We start from the raw sequence: 24,453 nt of genomic DNA on the forward strand, positions 1-24,453 counted from the left end.
TCATGCAACTTCTTATAAATCCAGGCTCTGTCAAACTAAGAAGAAGAATAAGGTTCAGAATCCAGAACCCTTCAAAATGCCCTCAAATTTGTCCCTCTTGTTTTAATTTGTTATACAAACTATCCTGTTAAACTTTAGCTGAAGTGACTCCACTTATCCCAACTGTCACAGCAGCAACCCAGGGGAAATAACCACACTCAAAGTAACTCATAGCTTTTATAGGCCAAAACCAATACTTTAAACTTCATCTAGAAACCACCTCTATTCCAGTGCAGAGTAATGAGCACAACTGCAATCTGTTCCTTACCAGAAGTGTCAGGAAATATATGTATATCTGCATTTTGCACTCATTGAAGTGTCCCTGTGGTCCTCAAGGGTAGCCCCATGGACACAGTGCATTGAAATAATGAAATGTGGAGCTGATAAAAGTATATCTAACTCTGGTGAGATCGTCAAATGAAGACAAAAAACCCTCCAAACTTCTTGCCACATGCAAACAAGCAATCTCTCCTCCCCCCGTCCATTGTTGATACCTGTACGTACAGCAATACTGAGCACTCAACACGATCCCAAGTGTGAATTTGACTTATATATAACAGGAACACTCCTCCAGTCAAGGCAGTTGATATAACACCCCCACATTTCTTCCTGGTCTTAAAAATCAACTCCAGAGTCTTCCTTATCAGTGAGAGCGGACAATTATTTCTACTCGTGATTTGTCACAATTTTTATATTCATTAAGGTATTTCGTCAATCAAAATGTTTAGTTCAGCCCTAGATTTTATTTTCAATCCTTCTGCAGTCACTTTCAATTTTAAATCTCTTTTCTATATGGCTACAATCTCATTATTAATGTATTTATTATTTATTATTAATTATTGTTGTTGTTGTTCTGGGATAAGTGTCCATAAGACGCTTTTACCATCATAGCTATGCTGGTATAATTATAACGTTATAATTAACAATATAATATTGTTAATTATATTATATATACTTATATAATACTATATTACAATTATATCTGCATAGCTATGCATGTAATTTTCCAATTGTAGAGCAAGCCTTTACACAGTCATATCAAATGAATCTTAAAATATATGAAGAGTGAAACCGGTTTCATTTTTCACTAATTTTTCTTTGTGTGTGCCACCACCACTCCAGATGACTCCACACATGTCTCTGAAAGTACCTAAATGCCTAATCATACAACGCTTCCACATCTGGACATGAACGTTTAGATGAGAAACCTCTGCACGAGCTTCTCACTATGCAATCAGCACCTGGGTCAGCACGCTTCTTATAAAAAACCTTTTCTACAGAGAATATTTCCAGGGTGAAGAACTGTAGTTAGAACCCATCGCTAACTTTTAACTAACATCTTCCGGTTAATAGGAGCACTTTACAGTTTATTTTAACTTTGTGCTTGTATCGCTAAATCCGCTCCTGGTTGAAAAAATGCTTTTCAAAAGAGCACACAAAATGCCAAAGCAAAACTCGAGCTCAGACTTTCCGTTCTCAATCTATACATTAAAAAGTAATATATTTTACCTTGCATTTATTCTCTATATAAATCCCCATCCTCCATAATGGGATTAAATGCTCATATATCTGAGGAATTATCTCCGATTCTTATTCAAGACTCTTACGCAGTGATATCATAAGCAAGAATAAGAGTTATTTAAACTGAGAAATACTCTAAGGCAGCCTGGAGTCAGCAATAAATTGCCAGCGCAAGAGATCCCTTTTATACCCAAGTCATTCAGAGGAATTGTTTTGTGTTTTGTGCTATGTAAATTGCCAAGGAAATCTGCCAATTCTGCTCCAGAACTTCTGATCCACAGTGGTAAACAGCGACTCTCATATTTTCAATCATAAACTGCAGTATACTGGCTTACGTTTAGTTTTTAACAAAATGTGTTCTGCCTTCGTAATATAAAATCCATATCAAGTTCTAGATTCATCCTTAAAATACTTTACTTCTTCGGAAAAGGGATGAGGACTTTCATATTTTCCAAGAGAAGGAGCTGAGGAAGCTTTCAGATTGGCCAAAAGTTATCTGAAAAAAATTGGAAAATATCACAGCGAACTCAAGAAAACCCAAGGAGCACCCGAGGCACTCAGTGCACCGAGAAAAATAGAAGCTTCCTTGTATTTTTAATAACTGAGATGATTATTACAAGATATAAAAGAGAGGGAAAATGGGGAATTTTAATGAAAATCAACAATAAACCTGAAGTGGTTGATTCCTTCCGGAACGTTGTTAGATAACGTTATTATTTTTGCATTGTCGTATTCCTCTCTAATTAATCTACAACACGTTCTGAAACAAAATTATAAATTAGTTTAATCTGTGAGTGACATTTCACTTTAACTATGAGATTGCAAATATATTTATCACGCTGGTCTTTTGTCACATTCAGAGTTTTAATGTCACATTTTTTGTTTCCCTAAATGTAGAAAAATGAACGTGGAGCCTTCCGATGCCTCTATCCCCAAAGTACACACCAGACAAGTGAAAAAATTCAAGATGAAAACTCTTGAGTATGAGAAAAATGTACGTTTTGAATATAAAATTCTGAATATAAGAAAAGGCCAAAGTAGCACCTTAGCATACCAAAATATGGAGAGATAAAGCTATCTTATAAATAAATAAAACACTCAAAGAGCAGGTAAATGTGGAACAGATTTCTTTCTTTCTTTCTTTCTTTTCTCCAGATGTAGACAATTGCTAAAAATGATCTGGGAAAAAATTGCCAATACCTTTTCAAAGGAATGCAGGAAAAGCGTTTGCTCATAGCACTCATACTGTTTTGCCTGAACAATTTCAATAACATATGTTATGTTAAGACTTTTTAAATATCTAATTGTGTTGGGTCATTTAAAAAATCAGCAGGCATTCTAAAATTCTGAGGAATAACTATCTGAACTAAAACAAAGCAAACAGAAACACAAACGTACAACCATGAGGAAAAGGAACATAGATTCTAACTAAAGGATCCATGCATACTCTTCCTTAGTTAGACATTTTCATAAATTCATAGACTATAAAATCAGAGGGTCACATACTCTGACCTCCAGAATTTCACCCATTAATTCCTGAACAACTCCCAATAATTTGTGGCTGAACTAGAGCAAATATTTTAGAAAAAGATCCCATTTCTATTTAAAGATGTCAAATGATAGATAATCTATCACTTTCTTTGGTAAACTGTTCTAATAGTTAATTACACTCACTATTTAAAATGTGCACCTTATTTCCAGTTTGAATGTGTCTAACTTCAACTTCCAGGCACTGGATCTTGTTAAGACTTTGTCTGCTAGCTAAAAGAACCATCTAGAACCATCCCTGCTTGCCCCCTGGCAAAAGATCAATGCCCTCAACACCTTCCTGATCCCCCACATCTCCATTGTCCTCAGGGGATTGGCCGTGGCCAAGGTGCCCCTGAACAAGGCCGACAGCACCATCAGACAGCTGGTGAAGAAATGGCTCCACCTTCCCCAGAGGGCATGCACAGACATCATCTACATTTCCCACAGACAGGACGGTGCCAACATACCTCGGATGGGTGACCTGTGCGACGTGACGGTGATGACCCACACCTTCCGCCTCCTGACGTGCCCGGACCCAACAGTGAGGAGCATCACACGGAAGGCCGTATGGGGTGTGATCAGGAAACGCATCGCCAGGGCCCCCTCCGAGCGGGACGTTGCCACTTACCCAGGGGCGGCTCTAGAAATCAGGCTGCCCCAAGCAGCGCGGTGCGCTGCGCCGCCCTTCCCCGGTCCTGCGGCGGGTCCCCTCTTCCCGCGGCTCCGGTTAAGCTCCCGCAGGCATGCCTGCGGGAGGTCCAGCCGAGCCGCGGGACGAGCGCCCCCTCCGCAGGCATGACTGCGGCAGGTCCGCCAGCCCAGCCTCCTGCCCTCCCCAGCGGCAGGGGACGCCCCCTACATTTTGCCGCCCTAGGCACCAGCTTGTTTTGCTGGTGCCTAGAGCCGCCCCTGCACTTACCTCAGTGGCTCCCTGGAGGCTGAGTTCGGGAGAGAGGGGGGAGACCTATCCTCTCTCTGGTCCCGCGCCCGCAACGCCTCAAGATGTCTGGGTAAGAGGATCGGCTGCTGCTGGAAGTGGTGCGAGGAACGCCGGGAGCTGGGAATACTGGTGCCACGCGTAAAGATCCCGGACCACACCATCGTCACCCCGACCGCCAGATCCATGCTAGAAAGGTCCCTGAAAGACGCCATCCGCTACCACTACGCCGGGAACCTCAAGCGGAAGCCAGACCAGGGCAAGGTGTTCAAGGTGTCCAGCAAGTGGGACGCCAGTAACCACTTCCTCCCCGGGGGCAGCTTCACCAGGTTCGCCGACTGGCGGTTCATCCACAGGGCCCGACTCAACTGCGTTCCCCTCAACGGAGCCATCCGCCACGGCAACCGAGACAAGCACTGCAGGAAGTGTGGCTACGTGAACGAGACCCTGCCGCACATCCTGTGTGGATGCAAGCAGCACTCCGGAGCCTGGCGGCACCGCCATAACGCCATCCAGAACTGACTAGTGAAAGCCATCCCACCGTCCCTGGGGAAGATCACGTCGACTCCGCCATCCCTGGGACAGACAGCCGACTGCGACCCGACATCGTGGTGACGGACGCAGAAAAGAAGAAGGTCCTCCTTGTAGACGTCACAGTGCCTTTCAAAAACCGGTCATCTGCCTTCCACGAGGCCCAAGCATGGAAGGAGTCAAAGTATGCCCCGCTGGCCGAGACCCTGAGAGCCCAGGGCTACGAAGTCCAGGTACACACCCTGATCGTGGGAGCCTTGGGCTCATGGGACCCCTGCAACGAGCCGGTTCTGAGAGCATGCGGGGTTGGTCGACTCTACGCCCGGCTCATGAGACAGCTCATGGTGTCCAACACCATCAGGTGGTCCAGAGACATTTATACCGAACACATCACCGGACACCGCGAATACCACACTGAGTAATTGAGACAGCCGACCAGGGAAATAACCCACTTTCTTCCCTGAGAGACCAAGGGACGCACCCCACCCATGTACCTATCTGCTCCACCGATACTGACTTGGACTCCTTATTCATTCCATGGGTGGCGAACCCAGACCCACTTATTCACTGACACTTTAAAAACCCTTGTACCCCAGTCTATGCCGGTTATGTGATATGTATGTATCTTTTCATCCTTGCAAACGATATCTGTAACCCCCCATAACCCAAGCCTGACCCCAGATGTACAGTATCTTCCCTCTCAACCTGTGTATATTTCATTTTAAACATTTACTTTAATAAAAATTTTATATCTTCTTCCTATGTAGGTACTTAAAGATCTTGACCAGGTTGCTTACTAACCTTCTCTTCTATGACATAAATAGACTGAGCTCCTTAAGTTTCTCATGTTTTCTAGTTCAGGAAACTCTTGTAGGTCTTTCCTGAAGTGCTCCAGAGTTTCTCTTCAACGTCCATTTTAATTTGATTACACAAAACTACACTCACTATTCCATGACTGATATCACCAGTGCTATATAAAGAGATAATATAGAATCATAGAATATCAGGGATGGAAGTACTGTTCCCTCTAAGCTATGTGCGTGTGCACACGCACACAGATCCTAAACACTGTGCACATGGCGAAACACCACGTGCACAAAAATTTGCACAGAAGTACAAAAATGTGCACAGAAGACATTTTTTGTGCACATGGCCTGTCAAAAATTTGCACAGAAGAATTTTTTTGCGCACATGGTCTGTCAAAAATTAGAGGGAACTTTGGAAGGGACCTCAGGTGGTCATCTAATCCATCCCCCTGCTCAAAGCAGGACCAATCCCCAACTAAATCATCTCAGCCACAGCTTTGTCAAGCCTGACCTTAAAAACCTCTAAGGAAGGAGATTCCACCACCTCCCTAGGTAACCCTTTCTAGTGCTTCACCACCCTCATAGTGGAAAAGTTTTTCCTAATATCCAACCTAAACTGCCCCCACTGCAACTTGAGACCATTACTCCTTGTTCTCTCATCTGCTACACTGAGAACAGTCTAGATCCATCCAGGTAGTTGAAAGCAGCTATCAAATCCCACCTCATTCTTCTCTTCTGCAGACTAAACAATCCCAGTTCCCTCAGCCTCTCCTCATAAGTCATGTGCTCCAGCACCTTAATCATTTTTGTTGCCCTCTGGTGGACTCTTTCCAATTTTTCCACATCCTTATTGTAGTGTGGGGCCCAAAACTGGACACAGTACTCCAGATGAGGCTCCACCAGTGCCAAATAGAGGGGAATGATAATGTCCCTCTATCTGCTGGCAATGCCCCTACTTATACAGCCCAAAATGTCATTAACCTTCTTGGCAACAAGGGCACACTGTTGATTCATATCCGTCTTCTCGTCCACTGTATCCCATAGGTAGAGAAGTATTATCCTTTGTACAAGGCACTGGAAAGACCTCATATAAAATTCCATGTATGATTCTGGTCATCCAGGTTCAAGAAAGCTGAATTTAAACTGGAATATGTGCAGAGAAGAGCTACAAGGATGTTTACGGGAATGGGGGAGGGGCTTATGATAGGAGTCTGGAAGCTCTTGGCTAGTTTAGTCTAGCAAAATAAGTCTGAAAGGGGATATAATTGCTCTCTTTATAAATACATAGGGCCTGGGGAAATGACAGGAAGGTTAGAGAGCTTTAGAATGGGCAACAGGGAATGGATCACTTGATGATTACCTGTTCTGCTCATTCCCTCAGGGCACCCGGCACTGGCCACTGTTGGAAGACAGGATACTGGGCTAGATGGAACATTGGTCTGAGTCTGACCCAGTATGGCTATTCTTAAGTTCTTATGAAGCTAAAGCACAGGAACAAATGGATAAAAACTGGCCATGAACAAATTCAGGCTGGAAACTGGAAGAAAGTTTCCAACCACGAGAGGGGAGAGGCTTTGGAACAGTCTCCTTATAGAAGTTTTGGGGGCAAATAATTTAATTAGTTTTAAGAGACAGAGCTGGACAAATTAATGAGTGCAATTGTCTGATGGGATTGTTTGTGATTGGGGTGGGGGAGTTAGAGGTCAGGGCTTAACAGCCCTGGGGCTCAATTCCAGTTTATTTCTTATGTTCCTAAAGCTCATGCTTCAGGCTTTCAGCCAGCCACTAGCAGGGAGTCATAAAGAGATTCCCCACATAGGTATTCTGGGAGATTTTTTTTTAAATGTCCTTCCTTTGATGAAGGGAGGGATAGCCATGGCTGGAGATGGTACATTGGGTGGGGAGGGCCAGGACTCTGAGTTGTAACCAAACATTTCCTCTCTCAGGTGCTTGGCTGGCTGGTTCTTGCTCATATGTTCAGTGTCTAACTGCACACATACAAAATGGGAAATAAGTGCCTAGGAAAGAGTACTGCAGAAGAGTACTGGGAGTCATAGTGGATAGGAAGCTAAATATGAGTCAACAGTGTAACACTGTTGCAAAAAAAGCAAACATCATTTTGGAATGTATTAGCAAGAGTGCTGTAAGCAAGACATGAGAAGTAATTCTTCCAATCTACCCTGTGCTGATTAGGCCTCAACTGGAGTATTGTGTCCAGTTCTGGGTGCCATATTTCAGGAAAGATGTGGATAAATTGGAGAACAACCAGAGAAGAGCAACAAAATGATTAAAGGTCTAGGAAACATGACCTTAGGGAAGATTGAAAAAATTTGGTTTGTTTAGTCTGAAGAAGAGAAGACTGAGAAGGGACATGACACCAGTTTCCAAGTACATAAAAGGCTGTTGCAAGGAGGAGGGAGAAAATGCTTTCTCCTTAACATCTGAGGATAGGACAAGAAGCAATGGGCTTAAATTGCAGCAAGGGCAGTTTAGGTTGGACATTAGGAAAAACTTCCTAACTGTCAGTGTGGTTAAGCACTGAAATAAATTGCCTAGGGAGGTTGTGGAATCTCCATCATTGGAGATTTTTAAGAGTAGGTTAGACAAACACCTGTCAGGGATACTGTAAATAATACTTAACCTTGCCATGAGTGCTGGGGACTGGACTAGATGACCTTTCAAGGTCCCTTCCAGTCCTACAGTTCTATGATTCTCTGATGTCATATGTGGCATCAGGAAGAAATTATCCCCCAGATCAGATAGGCAATGACCTTGGAGATTTTTTGCCTTCCTCTGCAAGTGTGTGGGTGCTGGTCACTTGCCAGGATTATCTGGGTATTTCTCACTTAATCATTTCCCTGCCATTTCAGGGAGCCTGAGTACAGTGCATCTCAGTCCCTCCTGTTCTCTGCCTGTGGTACATAATAGACTAGTTTCCTGTGTGCTGTAATACTTTGGTTTCATTTTGTTTGTTGGGTTTAGTGTGCTGGTGCCGGGGGCTGTTAGAGGCCTGTGATATACAGAAGATCAGACTAGATGATCTAGTGGTCCCTTCTGTCACTAAAACTGGTGGCTCTGTGACTCCATTACTTCTACTTTATATTGCCCTTTAATACATCAAATAATCAGGTTGAAAGAATAAAGCCATAACACTGCACTGGGAGGTCATATTCAGTGAATTATCTACTCTATGGCCCCTATGTCCTTTCCAGAGTAACTACTTTCCCAGGTACAGCCTCCCATCCTGAATGTATTACTCCTAAATGCATGACCTTGTATTTGACTATATTAAAATGTATGTTTTTACTGCTCCCAGCCTACAGACCTCTCTGCATGGTTGACTGGATCTCTGTTATTAACTACCCCATTGATATTTATGGCATCTACAAATGTTAATGATTATAGTTTCTTCCAGATCATAGATAATAATACTGAATACAATTGGGCTTTGACTCCAACTTTGCTGAGCCTCATTAGAAACACCATCATTTGATTATCTTGACATAGCAAATAGATTTTCATGTCTGAAATAGTTTATACTCAAGTTAATATGTAACTTATTTAGTTTATAGTATTCAATTTCAATATGAATATCAAGTGGTATTAAGTTAAATGTCTGGCATTAATCTAAATATACTAGGTCAACACAGTTACTTTTATCAACTAAATTAGTAATCTCATAAAAGATTTTTATTCTAGGCTAGCTAGACATCAAATAGGGAATAATGCCATCATATTTATAAGGCAGTCTGTTTTCAAAATGTGACTTGCTAAAGTGACATTAGATGTGGGGTACCTATTATATCTAGGCTATTTGGGGAATAAGAATTTATGATTGCAAACCTCTAGCAATGGCCAATGTAAATTAGATTTATAATATACTAGAATAACCTTTTCATTACAGATTGTAATGGTAATAAGGGCCATTAATTTTATTGAGGGCTGTCAGTGTAAATTATTCAGGTACATTTCATTTTTGAAAAGCAGATATCTTCTGCACCGATCACTGACGATTTTTCATTATCAAAGTAAAGATTTAGAGAGCTCCTTAAACTCTTAATAGGCCTTCCTTCTGATTAGAAACTGCTTATCAGGAATAGGTTTAGGGTTTAAGTTCTAGAGATGAAGAACCTATGAGGAAAGAAATCCCCATGTGGTGTTTAATTGTCGTTGGCAAGGATTTAAAAAATGGGTGCCCACAGTTTGTCTCTTATATACAAATTTAGGTATCTTCACAAGTAACCTGATTCTAAACAATAAATGAGCACGAGTTTAGGCATTTCTTACAGATATACAATCCCAATTTCTTGAATTTTTGATATGGACTAATTTAGTGATAAGGCTACTGTGATTTACCGTTTAACAACACAGCTAGGATATAATAATATAGAAATCAAATAACGTGTATGTGAGGTATTTGTGGAGAAATTAAGAATGGAAATTCTGAACTTCTTAACAGAAAATATATCACATAGAAGAAATGGCCACTAATTGTTTTACAAATTTTTCTCTGAGAGTCAATCAATCCAACCCTCCTCCATTTTTAAATATTAAGCCACATTTTTCTGTAAACAGAATTTGATTTGCAATCTTTGTTTTCATAAATTTATTTTTAGCATGTGTACTCAATAAAACGCTCTTTCTTCCTTTTAAAATATCATTACGAATACGATTAGACAAAAAGACTACAAAATATAATGGAAAAATATTAATTGAAGTGTTTTATTCAGCGATCAAAGAAATATTTAATTCAGCCGAGTACACTCACCTCCAGGAAGATGTCGAGAGCATTACTGGTACTTGTTTCTTCATCAAACGATTCAGTCTCCTTGTTGACGGCAGGATTAATACCCGTAAGAATATCTGAAACACTTCCCTCTTGAAAGCAGAATTCCTTTAACCCACTGTCCTTAAATAGGACAGCCTCCTGAGCAGAAGTGTGAAGAAAAGCTCTGACTCCATCGAGCCCCACAAACTGCGAGTCGGGAACTCCACTGAAAGTCACACTCGAGGAGTCAAACAGCTGCGAGTTTCTCCACCGGCGGAGCCTCAGGGCCACTAACACTATGATAAAGGTAAAGAACAAGCAGGAAACGGAAGCCACAGCGATCACCAAATACAAGGTGAGGCTGGACTGGGGGTCTGCAGGCGCTGAGAGGCTGCTTAAATCGGAGAGGATTTCGGGGATGCTGTCAGCCACCACCACCGTCACAGTGGCCGTGGCAGAGAGAGGAGGCTGCCCGTTGTCCTTCACTAAAACCACCAGACTTTGCTTGAGCGCATCTTTGTCTACAAAGTAGCGCGCCGTCCTGATCTCGCCGCTGTGGAGTCCCACAGAGAAGAGCCCCGGCTCTGTAGCCTTCAGCAGCTGGTAGGAGAGCCAGGCGTTCTGTCCGGAGTCTGCATCCACCGCCACCACCTTAGTGACCAGGTAACCCGGCTCGGAGGAGCGAGGGGCCAACTCCACTCCCGTGGAGCCATCGGTGGGAAAGGAGGGGTGTAAGATGTGCGGGCTGTTGTCATTCTGATCCAGTATAAAGAGAGTGACGGAGACATTACTGCTGAGAGGTGGGGAACCCCCATCCTGAGCCTGCACTTGGAACCGAATCTCCCGGAACTGTTCGTAATCGAAGGAGCGCAGAGCGTAGAGAGCCCCGGTCTCGGAGTTAATGGAGATGTAGGAAGACAAAGGAACTTCGCTTCTGTCTCCTTCAATAATGGAGTAAGTGATTCTGGCGTTCTCCTTCCAGTCCACATCATTTGCCTTCATATGAAATACAGAAACACCTGGGGTGCGATTTTCTGGGATAGAAACCGTGTAATATTTTTGATCGAAGACAGGCCGGTTGTCATTTTTATCCAAAACTTCTACAAAGAAAGTTTTGTTTGAGCTAAGAGGAGGAATCCCTCGGTCTGTGGCTATAACAGTGATATTGTATTCGGAGACTTGCTCCCTGTCCAAAGCTCTATCAGTCACCACAGTGTAAAAATTATCAAATGACCTCTCTGATTTGAATGGGAGGCTTTCTGGAATTATAGAACACGTGACCTCACCATTCTCCCCAGAATCTCGATCATGCACATTAAGAATAGCAATTACTGCACCTAAGAGGGAATCTTCGGCAATGGGACTGAAAGAAGATGTGACGGTGATCTCAGGGATATGATTATTAACGTCAGCAATCTCTATCAGAACTTTGCAGTGGGCTGATAGCCTGCCTTCGTCCCTCGCTTGTATGTCGAGTTCATAAAATGCTAACTCTTCAAAATCAAGCTTTGCTGTTACTTGGATGTCCCCAGTTTCAGAATCCAATTTAAATTTTTTGTCAAACCTTTCTGAGATTTTGAGAAACGAATACTTGATCTGTGCGTGTATGCCTTCATCCCTGTCCGAGGCTGTTACCCTAAGCACCACACTCCCCACAGGAATGTCTTCCTTTACACTCACTTTATACACCGATTGAGTAAATTCTGGGGCATTGTCATTTCCATCCAACACTACAATGCGGATTATTGATGATCCGGATTTTACAGGATCCCCACCGTCAGTGGCGGTGAGGATCAAATTATGAACTGCTTGATGTTCTCGATCCAAAGATGTCGCCAATATTAATTCCGGGTATTTTACGCCGTCATCTCCGGTTTCTACATTCAGGATAAAATAGCTGTCTTGGCTACATTTGTAATTTTGTAGAGAATTCAGTCCTACGTCAGGGTCATGAGCTTTTTCTAATGGGAAACGTGTGCCTCTTACAGTATACTCACTGATTTCTAACACGCTTTCATTTTCTGGGAAACTGGGCGAGTTATCATTTATATCCTTTATTTCCACTTCGCCTCTGTAAAGCTTCACTGGGTTTTCCGCAAGAACCTCAACATTTAACACACATTTTGCAATATGACCACAGATCTGCTCTCTGTCCATCCTTTCGTTGACAAATAAATGGCCGTTTTTCAAATTCAAACCAAAATATTGTGTCCTACCTCTGGCAATAAGGCTGACTTCGCGGTCTGAGAGCTCCTTTAGATCCAGTCCCAGGTCCTTTACGATGTTCCCTACGAAGGATCCTATCTCCATTTCCTCAGGAATCGAATAGCGAATCTGTCCCGAAACTGTCTCCCAAACGGTGATCAAGATACAGCAACACAAGACTCGCCTTTTGCAATCCTGTCTGCTCTGTGTGTACGCCATTTCAAAGGGAATGAAGAGCTGCCTTCCAGCTCTCTTAGCGATGTCTGCAGTGATTAGGAATCAGGAATTTGTATGCTGTCTCGGACCAAATCTTCATTTCGGCATCCTATGTAAGGGCTAGATTCAATGAGCAAGGTCCTCTGTTTCTATTCAGACCTTGAATCCTGCGGCTTGTCTGTCTTTGCTGTTAAATGGGTTTGCTCGATTTGTCTGTGCATAGTTAGCGAACAGCGACACTCAGAGTCTATATCAATGACTGCAGAATACTCCATTGTGAACTGTTTGTTTTGTATTTTAATACTGACATTTCAATTCTTCAGTCATTTTTAAGCGCTAGATATGTAATTAAACGTATTGTTATATTATGCTATATGAACTGCTATGCATATATATATTATTCTCTACAATATAATGGAACACTCTGCAGTCTGATTATGACTGAATCAGAATATATCTTTTAGAAAGAAATCAGATCTCAGTGTGAGAGGGGAACGTGTATAATAAAATATGATATACATAATGCTTTTTGCTGACATATATGTCACTTCTTAATAAAATTACTATCTACTTAATATCTATTAAAATGTGAAGTATAAATCCCTTAAATTGAATTTTGTGTTAAAAACACTTCCAACAATGGAAGGCCTACAGAAGTTCATATATTAATAACCAGAAATAAGAAAAGAGGATTTCTTCCATAAATTACATAGACTAATGTGGACATATGTTGAAGCATGAGATTGTTGGGATACTACACATCAAAAAACAACAACAGACACAATATTAAAATAGTCATAATTCCTAGCTCTTATACAGGGCTTTTAATAAGTAGATTTCAAAGCACTTTACAGATGGGTTTAGTGTAATTATTCCCACTTTACAGATGAGGAAATTGAGGCACACAGAGATGAAGTTATTTGCCCAAGGTCACCCAGACGGCCAAGGGCAGAACTGAGAGTAAACCCCAGTACAAGTCCAGTGCTCTATTGACTAGGCCATACCAATGACAATTTAATTAATCTCCTAGAACTCTTGAGCTAAAATAAATTGCATCAATGAATGAATTTGTCTCTGTAATGTCATTTCACATATGAGCCCATATTTTGAGGGAATACAGATTTTTCAATACAGTGGAAACACCATTGTTTTCCTTCCTCTGCAGCACGTGGGTTCAGGTCTCCTGCCAGAATCATTTCTCCACCACTGCAGGGCCTCAGGCACCTCAGTCCCTCCTAGTCTCTGCTTGTGGCACATAATAGTCTTGTCTCCAGTGAGCTGTAAGTAATACTTCGGTCTAGTTTCAGTTGGATTTAGAGTGTGGGTACAGAATGATGTGGGTGGCAGTGATGTAGACAAATTAGGGGATTGGGACAAAAGAAATCTGATGAGGTTCAACAAGGACAAGTGCAGAATCTTGCACTTAGGAAGGAAGAATCCCATGCACCGTTACAGGCTGGGGACCAACTGGCTAAGGGCTGGTCTACACTGGGGGGGGGGGGATTGATCTAAGATATGCAACTTCAGCTACATGAATAGCATAGCTGAAGCTGAAGTATCTTAGATCAATTTACCTTTCGTCCTCATGGTGTGGGATCGACATCCGCGGCTCCCCCTGTCGACTCTGCTACCGCCGTTTGCACTGGTGGAGTTCCGGAGTTGATGGGAGCGCGTTTGGGGAGTGATATATTGCATCTAGATGACATGCGATATATCGATCCCCAAGAAATCGATCGCTACCTGCCGATACGATGGGTAGTCTAGACATACCCTAAGCAGCAGTTTTGCAGAAAAGGACCTGGGGATTACAGTGGATGAGAAGCTGGATATGAGTCAGCAGTGTGCCCTCCTTGCCAAGAAAGCCAATGGCATATTGGGCTGTATTAGTAGGAGCATTGCCAGCAGATCGAGGAAAGTGGTTATTCCCCTCTATTCAGCACTGGTGAGAAGAAGTATTGTGTCTAGTTTTGCTTTCTGCCCCCCCCCCACACACACTACAGAAAGGATGTGGACAAATTGGTGTGAGTCCAGCGGAGGACAACTACAAGAATGAGGGGGCTGGTGCACGTGACTTAGGAGGAGAGGCTGAGGGAACTGGGGTTATTTAGTCTGCATAAGAGAAGAGTGGGGAGGGATTTAATAGCAGCCTTCAACTACCTGAAGGGAGGTTCCAAAGGGGATGGAGCTTGGCTGTTCTCAGTGGTACCAGATGACAGAACAAGGAGTAATGGTCTCAAGTTGCAGTGGGAGAAGTTTAGGTAAGAGGGTGGTGAAGCACTGGAATGGGTTACCTAGGGAGGTGGTGGAATCTCCATCCTTAGAGGTTTTTAAGGCCTGGCTTGACAAAGCCCTGGCTGGGATGATTTAGTTGGTGTTGGTCCTGCTTTGAGCAGGGGGGTGGACTAGATGACCTCCTGAGGTCTCTTCCAACCCTAATCTTCTATGATTCTGTGATTTTATGTATGGGAGTTCAGACTAGGTGATCTGGTGGTCCCCTCTAGCCTTAAACTCCATGAATCTATGACTGCCACCGTGACAGTGGCCATGGCAGAGAGAGGGGGCTGCCCGTTGTCCTTCACTAAAACCACCAGACTTTGCTTGAGCGCATCTTTGTCGAGAAAGTAGCGCGCTGTCCTGATCTCGCCGCTGTGGAGTCCCACAGAGAAGAGCCCCGGCTCTGTAGCCTTCAGCAGCTGGTAGGAGAGCCAGGCGTTCTGCCCGGAGTCTGCATCCACCGCCACCACCTTAGTGACCAGCTAACCCGGCTCGGAGAGAAGAGGGGCCAATTCTAATCAGGTGCAGCCAATGGGAATAGAAGGGTACACAGTTCCCGCGGTATTGTCCAATATAGAAAGAGTGATGGAGACATTACTGCTGAGAGACGGGGTACCTCCGTATTGAGCCTGCATGGGAACCGAATCTTCCAGAACTGTTCGTAATTGAAGGAGCGCAGAGCGTAGAAACAGAGTTTCTGAGTTAATGGAGAGGTAGACGTATTAGACATTTCATGAAAGCCACTATCAACAATTTAGGAGTGACTGGCATTCTCCTTCTAGTCACATTTCTCCCTGAATCTTTGTTGTTTATATTAAAAATAGTGATTACTGAACCTGTTGAAATATCTTCTGAGACAGAGGTAAAGAGAGAGAACGCTTCAGACGTTGCAGTGACATATTTTTCCTCAATAGCATATGTAATTTATTTGCAATAATCCCCCGTCCGCGACTTTCCTTAGCTTCTACCTCTGTTTTATACATCTGAGCTTCCCCGTAATCCATGTTCCAATATTTCTTACCTCTCCCATGGTGGAAATACAGTGTAAAATCCTGTGTTTTCCCTCAGATACTTCCCCAAAGAAGTAGTTTAAACACACTGTTCGCTCCCTCGTCTTTGTGAGTCTCCAAAAGTCTAATTACCAAGGTTCCTTCTTGCATGTTTTCCATCACATATGTTTTATATACGGACTGATTAAACACAGGCTGGTTGTCGTTTGCATCTTGAACAATAACCTAAATCGGAGCTGTACCTGACCTGCAACTGTGTGATGGTGAAGACTTTGCTCCTCTCGGTCCAGAGATTTCTCCAAAACTGGTTTGGAATACTTCGCGCCACCAGCGTGTGTCCTTACATCCAGATTGAAATGTATATTGCAGCTCTGTAGGGAGTTGTATCCCACCTCCCGATCCTGCGCATTGTGTAAAAAAAGCGCGTCCCCGGAGCTCATTGGTTCATAACAACATTTGTCTCTCCGGAAGCTGGACTCTTTATCACTAATATCCTAGATTTCCACTTCAACTCGTTGTTCACTTCACCGTGTCCTCGGCCTTTATATCCAGTCTCAGATCCTTTTCAATATTTCCCACAAAAGAGTCTTTCTGAATTTCTTCAAGAATCTAATAATGAATCTTCCCAGAAACTGTCTCTAGAATTGTAATAATAAGAAAATAAAGCAGAACCCGCCCTTTGCAATTCCAGACAGTTTGTCTGCCATAGGAATGAAGATGACTCTGACTTCTGTTTAGGCAAATACTGTAGTAATCGAGATTATGTTTATTATTTAATGTTTATTATTTCCAAACAAGAAGTTTGGAAAAATGTAAAAATAGCTCAAAGGCAAAATACAGTCCCCATATTCCCTTTTCATAACCAAACACTTATGTGTGGTTGATCCATCTCTGCTTGTGCGGTGTGTATAAGAGGAAAGAGTTGCTTGAACTGGATTTTCATTTGTCTCCTTAAAGGGCGAACAGCGGCGCTCAGAGCATCAACTGCGAAATACTGGAAGCTGCAATTATTTTTAAGGAGAGTGTTCATTTTTTTATTTTTTCGTGATTTATATTAATTTTTTTTCCATAAAGCTAAAAGTTATTACATAAATAATACTTTGCAAAATGTCTTTGCACACTTCAGTTACCGCTGATCTTTTAAAAGTAAGAACGAATTTAAAAAGTATATTTTTTCACAAAAACAGTATTTGTGCTGTTTTACTAACACCTGTTTATGAGTGTATGTGGAACTCCTTGCCTGAGGAGGTTGTGAAGGCTAAGGCTATAACAGGGTTTAAAAGAGATCTAGATAAATTCCTGTAGGTTAAGTCCATTAATGGCTATTAACCAGGATGGGTAAGGAATGGTGTCCCTAGCCTCTGTTTGTCAGAGGGTGGAGATGGATGGCAGGAGAGAGATCACTTGATCATTATCTGTTAGGTTCACTCTCTCTGGGACACCTGGTGTTGGTCACTGTCGGTAGACAGGATACTGGGCTGGATGGATCTTTGGTCTGACCTAGTATGGCCATTCTTATGTTCTTATGTTATGTTATGTGAAAATCCTGCCCTTCCACTCTGTTATCTCCGAGATATCACATTTATTAGCTGTACTTAGCAAGAGGAGTAAAAGGGTGCTGAATTTCTCTTTTCCTCACCCATTTTACAAATACATAACATGGCATTAGTTCATTCTGTTGTTATGTCCCCATTTCGGCCATCACCAGACATGACCTAATAACGGATATGAGGCTCCAGACTTCCCTGCAGCAAGGAGAAGTGGCTGGAAAGCACTGCCGGGATTTTGATGAAACAGCTAATTCCTACCAAATGCGCATTTCAACCAGAAATCAGAGTCAAGGAATGAGGATGCGTAGCCACACTGCATTCATCCAGTCTCAGGTGTAGAAGAGAATAAAACCATTTGAAACCATACATCTATGAATCAAAATAGATTAATCGTGGTTTTAAATACCCACGTAGACAACAGCACAAAAAAACCCTGCTTCAAACCCTTATATTCACCAAAGAAGCAAGATAATTTTCCTAAGTGGTCACTGAAACTACACACAAAGCTGGCCACATACCAGACCTAGGCACTCTCCCAAACACTCTGAAATGGGCCTTAATCAGTTTGACTCTCAGGAAATAACCACTGGATGCCAATAACCTTCCCCATTTTTCTTTATCCAAACTTCATTGGGTATAACCAACCTATAATTAGCTGACCTGCTGGACTTTTCCCAGTCCAAATTCAGTCCACACAGCTATGCTGATGACGATGGGAAACCACCTCAGGAATGACAATAGACAAACACTCAAGGCTTATATTTCCAGACCTATCAGCTCCTCTGGGGATCAATGATCAAAACAAAGTGCTGTCACACTTCAAAACCGAGCATGACTAGAGAGGGAACAAGAAGAAAGTCAAGGATTAATGTTCAATATCTTCATTAGTGATCTGGAGGATGGTGTGGACTGCACCCTCAGCAAATTTGCAGAGACACCCTCAGCAATTTTGCAGATGACACTAAACTGGGAGGAGTGGTAGATATGCTGGAGGGTAGAGATAGTATACAGAGGGACCTAGACAAATTAGAGGATTGGGCCAAAAGAAATATGATGAGGTTCAACAAGGACAAGTGCAGAGTCCTGCACTTAGGACGGAAGAATCCCATGCACTGCTACAGACCAGGGACCGAATGGCTAGGCAGCAGTTCTGCAAAAAAAAAAGGACCTAGGGGTTATAGTGGACAAGAAGCTGGATATGAGTCAACAGTGTGCCCTTGTTGCCAAGAAGGCTAACGACATTTTGGGCTGTATAAGTAGGGGCATTGCCAGCAGATCGAGGGCCATGATCATTCCCCTCTATTCGACATTGGTGAGACCTCATCTGGAGTAATGTGTTCAGTTTTGGGCCCCACACCCAAAATGGAAAGAGTCCAGCGGAGGGAAACAAAAATGATTAGGGGGCTGGAGCACATGATTTATGAGGAGAGGCTGAGGGAACTAGGATTGTTTAGTCTGCAGAAGAGAAGAATGAGGGGGGATTTGATAGCTGCTTTCAACTACCTGAAAGGGGGTTCCAAAGAGGATAGATCTAGACTGTTCTCAGTGATGGCAGATGACAGAACAAGGAGTAATGGTCTCAAGTTGCAGTGAAAGAAAGGTTTAGGTTGGATATAAGGAAAAACTTTTTCACTAGTAGGGTGATGAAGCACTGGAATGGGTTACCTAGGGAGGTGGTGGAATCACCTTCCTTAGAGGTTTTTAAGGTCAGGCTTGACAAAGCCCTGGCAGTCCTGCTTTGAGCCAGGGGTTGGACTAAATGACCTTCTGAGTCCCTTCCAACCCTGATATTCTATAATTCTATGATTCTACAGTTCCCATTCTATAGAGTTCAGAGAGCCATGAAGGGCAACTACTTCTCCTCCCTTAAAGGTCTCCTTACAAGACTTCAAGAGGATCCCTTAGATTGTGGGTTCCTCATAACAGGGATTGTCTTTTTAAAGCCTAAACAGGTCCAGAGAGTTCATAGGCTCAAATGCTTCCAATACATGGATAAAGCCAAGCTTTATGTCTCCTCAAGTCCTTCTGAATCTAATAAGAAAATTGAGCAATGCTTTTTCGTCTCTCCAGACAACCATAAAGTGGCATTTTAACAACTGAATTAAATTAATTCCTCAATTAAATTAAAATAATAAATGGCAAAATAGCTTAATCATAGAGTAAAAATGTTTACAATTTCATGACAAAAAGAGTTGCATAAACCAAATATCTAAAATTTGAAAACAAGTCTATTAAAATATCTTACCTATATCTATTAAACATATACACACGCTTCTATAAGCAATGTATTAAATATCATATAGTCACATATCGGGAAAGTACACAAATAGAATCGATTGGCAGGACATAATAAAACGGATGTCAAGTGTAACATAAACACTGGAAAATCATGAAGAACATGTTTTCTCGATAAAACGAGAACAGCAAAAACATAATTGTAATAGTTCACCTGGACATCGATAACAATTAGTTTCGCAAAGAGTTCTTTTGAAAATCTGGGTTATTACAAACTTGCGTATCAATATTGAAATAATGATTTAGGAACGGAGAATAATGTATTGGGGATAATGCGCCCATACCCATAATAACCAGTCTTCGCGCTATACTGTTGGGATCTGTTATTATCCTAATGTTTCTTATTTCCCCATTATGGAGTTCCACATTGACCTGGTTCAGTGGCCTTCAGCGTTTGGCAGGAAAGCCCAGATTTCTGCCCAGAATTTCCGCTACTGACATCAGAAGGTAACCCGCCTCTGCTGTTCTGGGAACCAGTTCGTTAGCAGGGGAGGTGCTGTTTTGAAGAAGGTATAAAATGAAGGAGACGTTGTCATTTGTATGGATTCTAAAACATTATTTAAAATGTATCCAGCTGTTGTGGAGGCAAGGGAAATTCCATAAACAACAGTATAATGTCCGAGAGAGCAGCTAGCCTAAAAGAAGAGCTCATCGCAGCTGGAGGAGGGACAGGGACAGTACAAGTGGGTGGGGCTACACTGTCGCAGTGGGGTTATGAGGCCACATAGGGAGCATACCTAGAGCCCCGATTAACTTAATTGGGTAACAGTGAGTCAACATAACAGTGTGTAACTGGCTAAATCCATTAATTTATCATCTCCAATTCCCCGTTAACCCACACTTATGGCAAAGTCTGATTTTTAATAACACCAGCTCTCCTTAACAAAAGTACAAATCAGTACACCCTACTAGGACATTCAAGAGTATTTCCAAAAATATAGACTAATAATGTCCTTATAACATGCATACACAATGCACCATTAGTATTTTAATATTTTCCAACTCTTTTCACATCTGTTAATTGCTGAAGATACCTAAAAACCAAAATATTTCTGAACCAAAATACATAAACTACAAAACATTAAATGTACACAGATAAATACTAACTTCAAATTGTGAAGGCAATATTTATATGTGCGTTAGAGAAGGAAAGGAATAGCTTTCTGAATAATTTTGAAAATAAAAACTTCTAAATTATCTTTTAATGATTGGTACACTTTAAATAAATAATTAACTAATATGAAATAAAAATACTATAGAAGATCAATCTAACCTCGTTCGCTGATTCTGCGTCCGTGTTCAGCTGGAGGTTAGCAAGAAGATCCTGTTCTTTTCCAGAGTCCGTTCCAGCAATGCCATGCTGAGGTGGGAGAGAGGGGATAATGGGTCTGAGGAATTTGAATTCGCTGTTTCCTGATCCAGTTGTTAAACAGACTTCATAACGATAACTGTGAGACAGAGTTCCGTTACCCTTTACATCTACCAAATTATTTTGGAAGTTGCTATTACCATAAAAATTACCAGACGCAGACATGAATCTTTCTCCATAATGTCTTCTTCTATAAAGCTTGATAGTTATAAATACTATTATTGAAATAAAAAAAACAAATGATACTAAGCACAAGGAAATTATTAAGTACATCGTTAATGTGCCATTCTCTTCCTCTTCCACAGCTGAATCTGTAAACCGCATGTATAAGTCTGAAAACCCATCCACTAGAGCTATGTTTAAAGTTGCAGATGACGAAAGGGGCAATTCTCCACTGTCTCTAACAACCACAATGAGTTTCTGCTTCATCGTATCTCGGTCTGTTATTAGCCTCGTGGTTCTTATTTCACCATTTTGGGAAGCGATAGTAAATAGACCTGGGTCAGTGGCCTTCAACAAGTGATAGGAAAGCCAAGAATTCTGACCGGAATCTCCATCCACAGCCACCACCTTCGTCACCAGGTAACCCGCCTCCGCCGACCTGGGAACCAGGTCATTAGCTGGGGTGCTGCTGTTCTGCAGAGGGTATAAAATGAAAGGGGCGTTGTCATTTTCGTCAATTATCACAACTCGGACAATGACTTCAGAGCTTAGTGGAGGGGACCCGCCATCTGCAGCTCTCACTTTGACCTGGAACTCTCTTATCTGTTCATAATCCATGGATCGCAGAGCGTACACATTCCCATTTTCCGAGTTTATGGAGATATAGGAGAGCAGAGGAAGGCCACCTACCTCAGCAGGCCATAGAGAGTATGTCACTTTGGCATTCTGCTCTGAGTCTGAATCAAAAGCATTGACTTTCCCTATCAATACAGCTGGGCCATTATTTTCTCGGACATACATAGTGTATGATGTTTGACTGAACTCTGGGGAATTGTCATTAATATCGGATATTTTCACGATGATTCTCTCTTCAGTAGAAAGAGTGGGAGTCCCCAAATCCCTGGCTGTGATGGTTATGTTATACTCCGATATTTTTTCTCGGTCAAATGCATTTTCGGTCACTAAAGAGTAGGAATTTTTTGAAGTTGGTTTTGCAGAAAACGGCAGATCGTCTTCTATGGAACAGACTGTTCTCCCGTTGTCCCCAGAATCCCGGTCTCTGACATTGAAGAGGGCCACCACGGTCTCAGGAGAGGAATCTTCCGGTATCAGACTAACAAGAGATGTTACTTTCACCTCTGGAGCATTGTCATTGACATCCACCACCTCCACCAGGACTTTGCTGTGCGCTGACAGCCCCCCGCCATCTGTAGCTTGAACGTCTATTTCATAGGTTTCTGTTTCCTCAAAATCTAGTGGTCCCAAAAGTTTAATCTCCCCAGTTACCGGGTTTATACTGAATGCGCTGACATTCTTTTTGGATTTTTGGCTAAATGAATATGATATTGCGCCATTAATTCCTTCGTCTAAATCAGTTGCGGAAACTGTCAGAACCACGTAATCTTGTTCGGAATTTTCCAAAACCCGTGCTCTATAAAGAGTTTGGGAAAACTCGGGAACATTATCATTGATATCCAGAACAGTTATTCGTACCTCCGCTGCACCGGACCGCGCTGGGGAGCCTCCGTCTACCGCAGTCAGCATGAAGCTAATTTCTGCCTGCTCCTCTCGATCCAAAGGTGTCTCCAACACCAGCTCCGCGTACTTCCTGCCGTCGCTGCGATGGCGAGTGTATACGCGGAAATGGTCTGTTGAACTGATGGCGTAGCTCTGCAAGCTGTTGTTCCCGACATCTAAATCCTGGGCGCTTGCCAGGGGGAATCGGGACCCAGGCGGAGTGCTTTCGGGCATCTTTAGAAGCAGCTCATTATCTGAGAACTCTGGAGAATGATCATTTACATCATAAACCCTTACCTCAGCCCGATAGGACTGCAAGGGATTTTCCAGGATTATTTCAAAATGCAAAATGCAGGGGTCAGTTTGCCCACACAGTTCCTCTCTGTCCAGTTTCTCTTTAATAAACAAGTTCCCGGTGTTGCTGTTTAGCTGGAAATGCTGGTGGCTGCCTTCGGAAACCACACGGGCCCTGCGAGCAGACAGTCCCTTCGGGTCTAGCCCTAGATCCTCGGCTACATTAGCCACAAAGGACCCGCTCTCCATTTCCTCCGGCACGGTATAGCGAACCGCCTCGCATCCGAGGGCCCACACGCAAAGAAATAGAACGAGAGAAGCGACTTGCCTTTTGATTATTGTTCTCCTCTTCTTATCCGCCATTCTTAATAGGAAAGAACACACAGACATCGATCGAGAATAATTACATTAGTGGAAATTCATTGCAGAATTCTGATTTCCAAAAGATTTACTTTAGTCTGTATATTTCCTTTCTACGGATTCAGTTAATCCAATGCCTTCATCATTTTGTTTTTCTCTGCGATACCAGACAAAGCACCCCTATCTCAGCTCCTGCATTCTGGTCCTGTTACGTTCTAGCCTTGTGACGCCAGAATCGCCGGTTGTAATCTTTCCCCTTCTTAGCCAACAGCGCCACTATGCGTCTGAACGCGGTCTTCCTCGCCGTAAAACCGCTTGGAAAATCTGTTCTATGGTGATTCTATCTCGTTTACAGAATGACTATTATATTGCTTTCTTTTTAGATATCCTGAATTAATAAACTTTTTTACAAAACGTAAATCTATTTAGGTAGCATACTAATACGGAAAGCAAGAACATACATACTGTATATTTAATGTGCATTTTAGTCTATTTTTTTTCAAATAGTACCTAATCCGAAAACTCAGAGGTGCAAAGCAGCCAAAGTTGACCTCGATATTAATGTGAGTTGAGGCTGCCCAGAACATCTAAAGGTCTGGTCACTGTTTCTTCAACTGTAAAATCTCTGGGGGAGAGGTTATCTTGTACTCCATATAGCACAGTTGTCGGCATTAAACAAACAGTAAAATGAAATAGTCTCTATAGTATATCTGGCAAATTGCTTTCTGAGCCAATTTGTCCTACCCAGTGTTGTTAGTGCTGTGGAATATTGTTGCTGCTGTCAGTGTTGCTGTTTTTGGAGGTCTGATGTCAGCTAAAATTTAACTTCCTTAAAAATACTCTTAACTTCCTTAAAAATATGGATGACACCAAGATGGGAGGGATTGCAAGCACTTTGAAGGACAGGATTAGAATTCTAAAGGACCTTGAAAAATTGGAGAATTGGTCTGAAATCAACAAAATTAAATTCAATAAAGAAAAATGCAAAGTACCTCCTTTAAGAAGGAAAAACCAAATGCACCACTCAGAGCGACTTTTTGGACAGGTGTGGAACAAATCACAAAATAG

The 24,453-nt window shown here is 42.3% G+C and overlaps 1 protein-coding gene across 4 annotated transcripts in view; it reads right to left on the minus strand.

The window, feature by feature from the left end:
- LOC123376084 (protocadherin gamma-A4-like) overlaps positions 1–24,453 on the minus strand; it is a 360,280-nt gene that overhangs the window by 325,255 nt on the left and 10,572 nt on the right. Inside the window, exons 1-2 of one of the 4 annotated variants that reach the window (XM_045027790.1) lie at positions 20,956–23,469; positions 16,725–16,838 (exon numbers count right to left, since the gene is read on the minus strand). In XM_045027790.1, coding sequence (XP_044883725.1) covers positions 16,818–16,838; positions 20,956–23,415 — 2,481 coding nt within the window. In that variant the 5' untranslated portion in view covers positions 23,416–23,469 and the 3' untranslated portion in view covers positions 16,725–16,817. Of the gene's footprint in view, positions 1–10,132; positions 12,557–16,724; positions 16,839–20,955; positions 23,470–24,453 lie in introns of those variants that run through there. The other 3 variants (XM_045027800.1, XM_045027770.1, XM_045027775.1) reach the window with 3 other exon arrangements.

The sequence above is a fragment of the Mauremys mutica genome, chromosome 8 (assembly GCF_020497125.1).
Source record: "Mauremys mutica isolate MM-2020 ecotype Southern chromosome 8, ASM2049712v1, whole genome shotgun sequence".
Taxonomy (NCBI): domain Eukaryota; kingdom Metazoa; phylum Chordata; order Testudines; family Geoemydidae; genus Mauremys; species Mauremys mutica.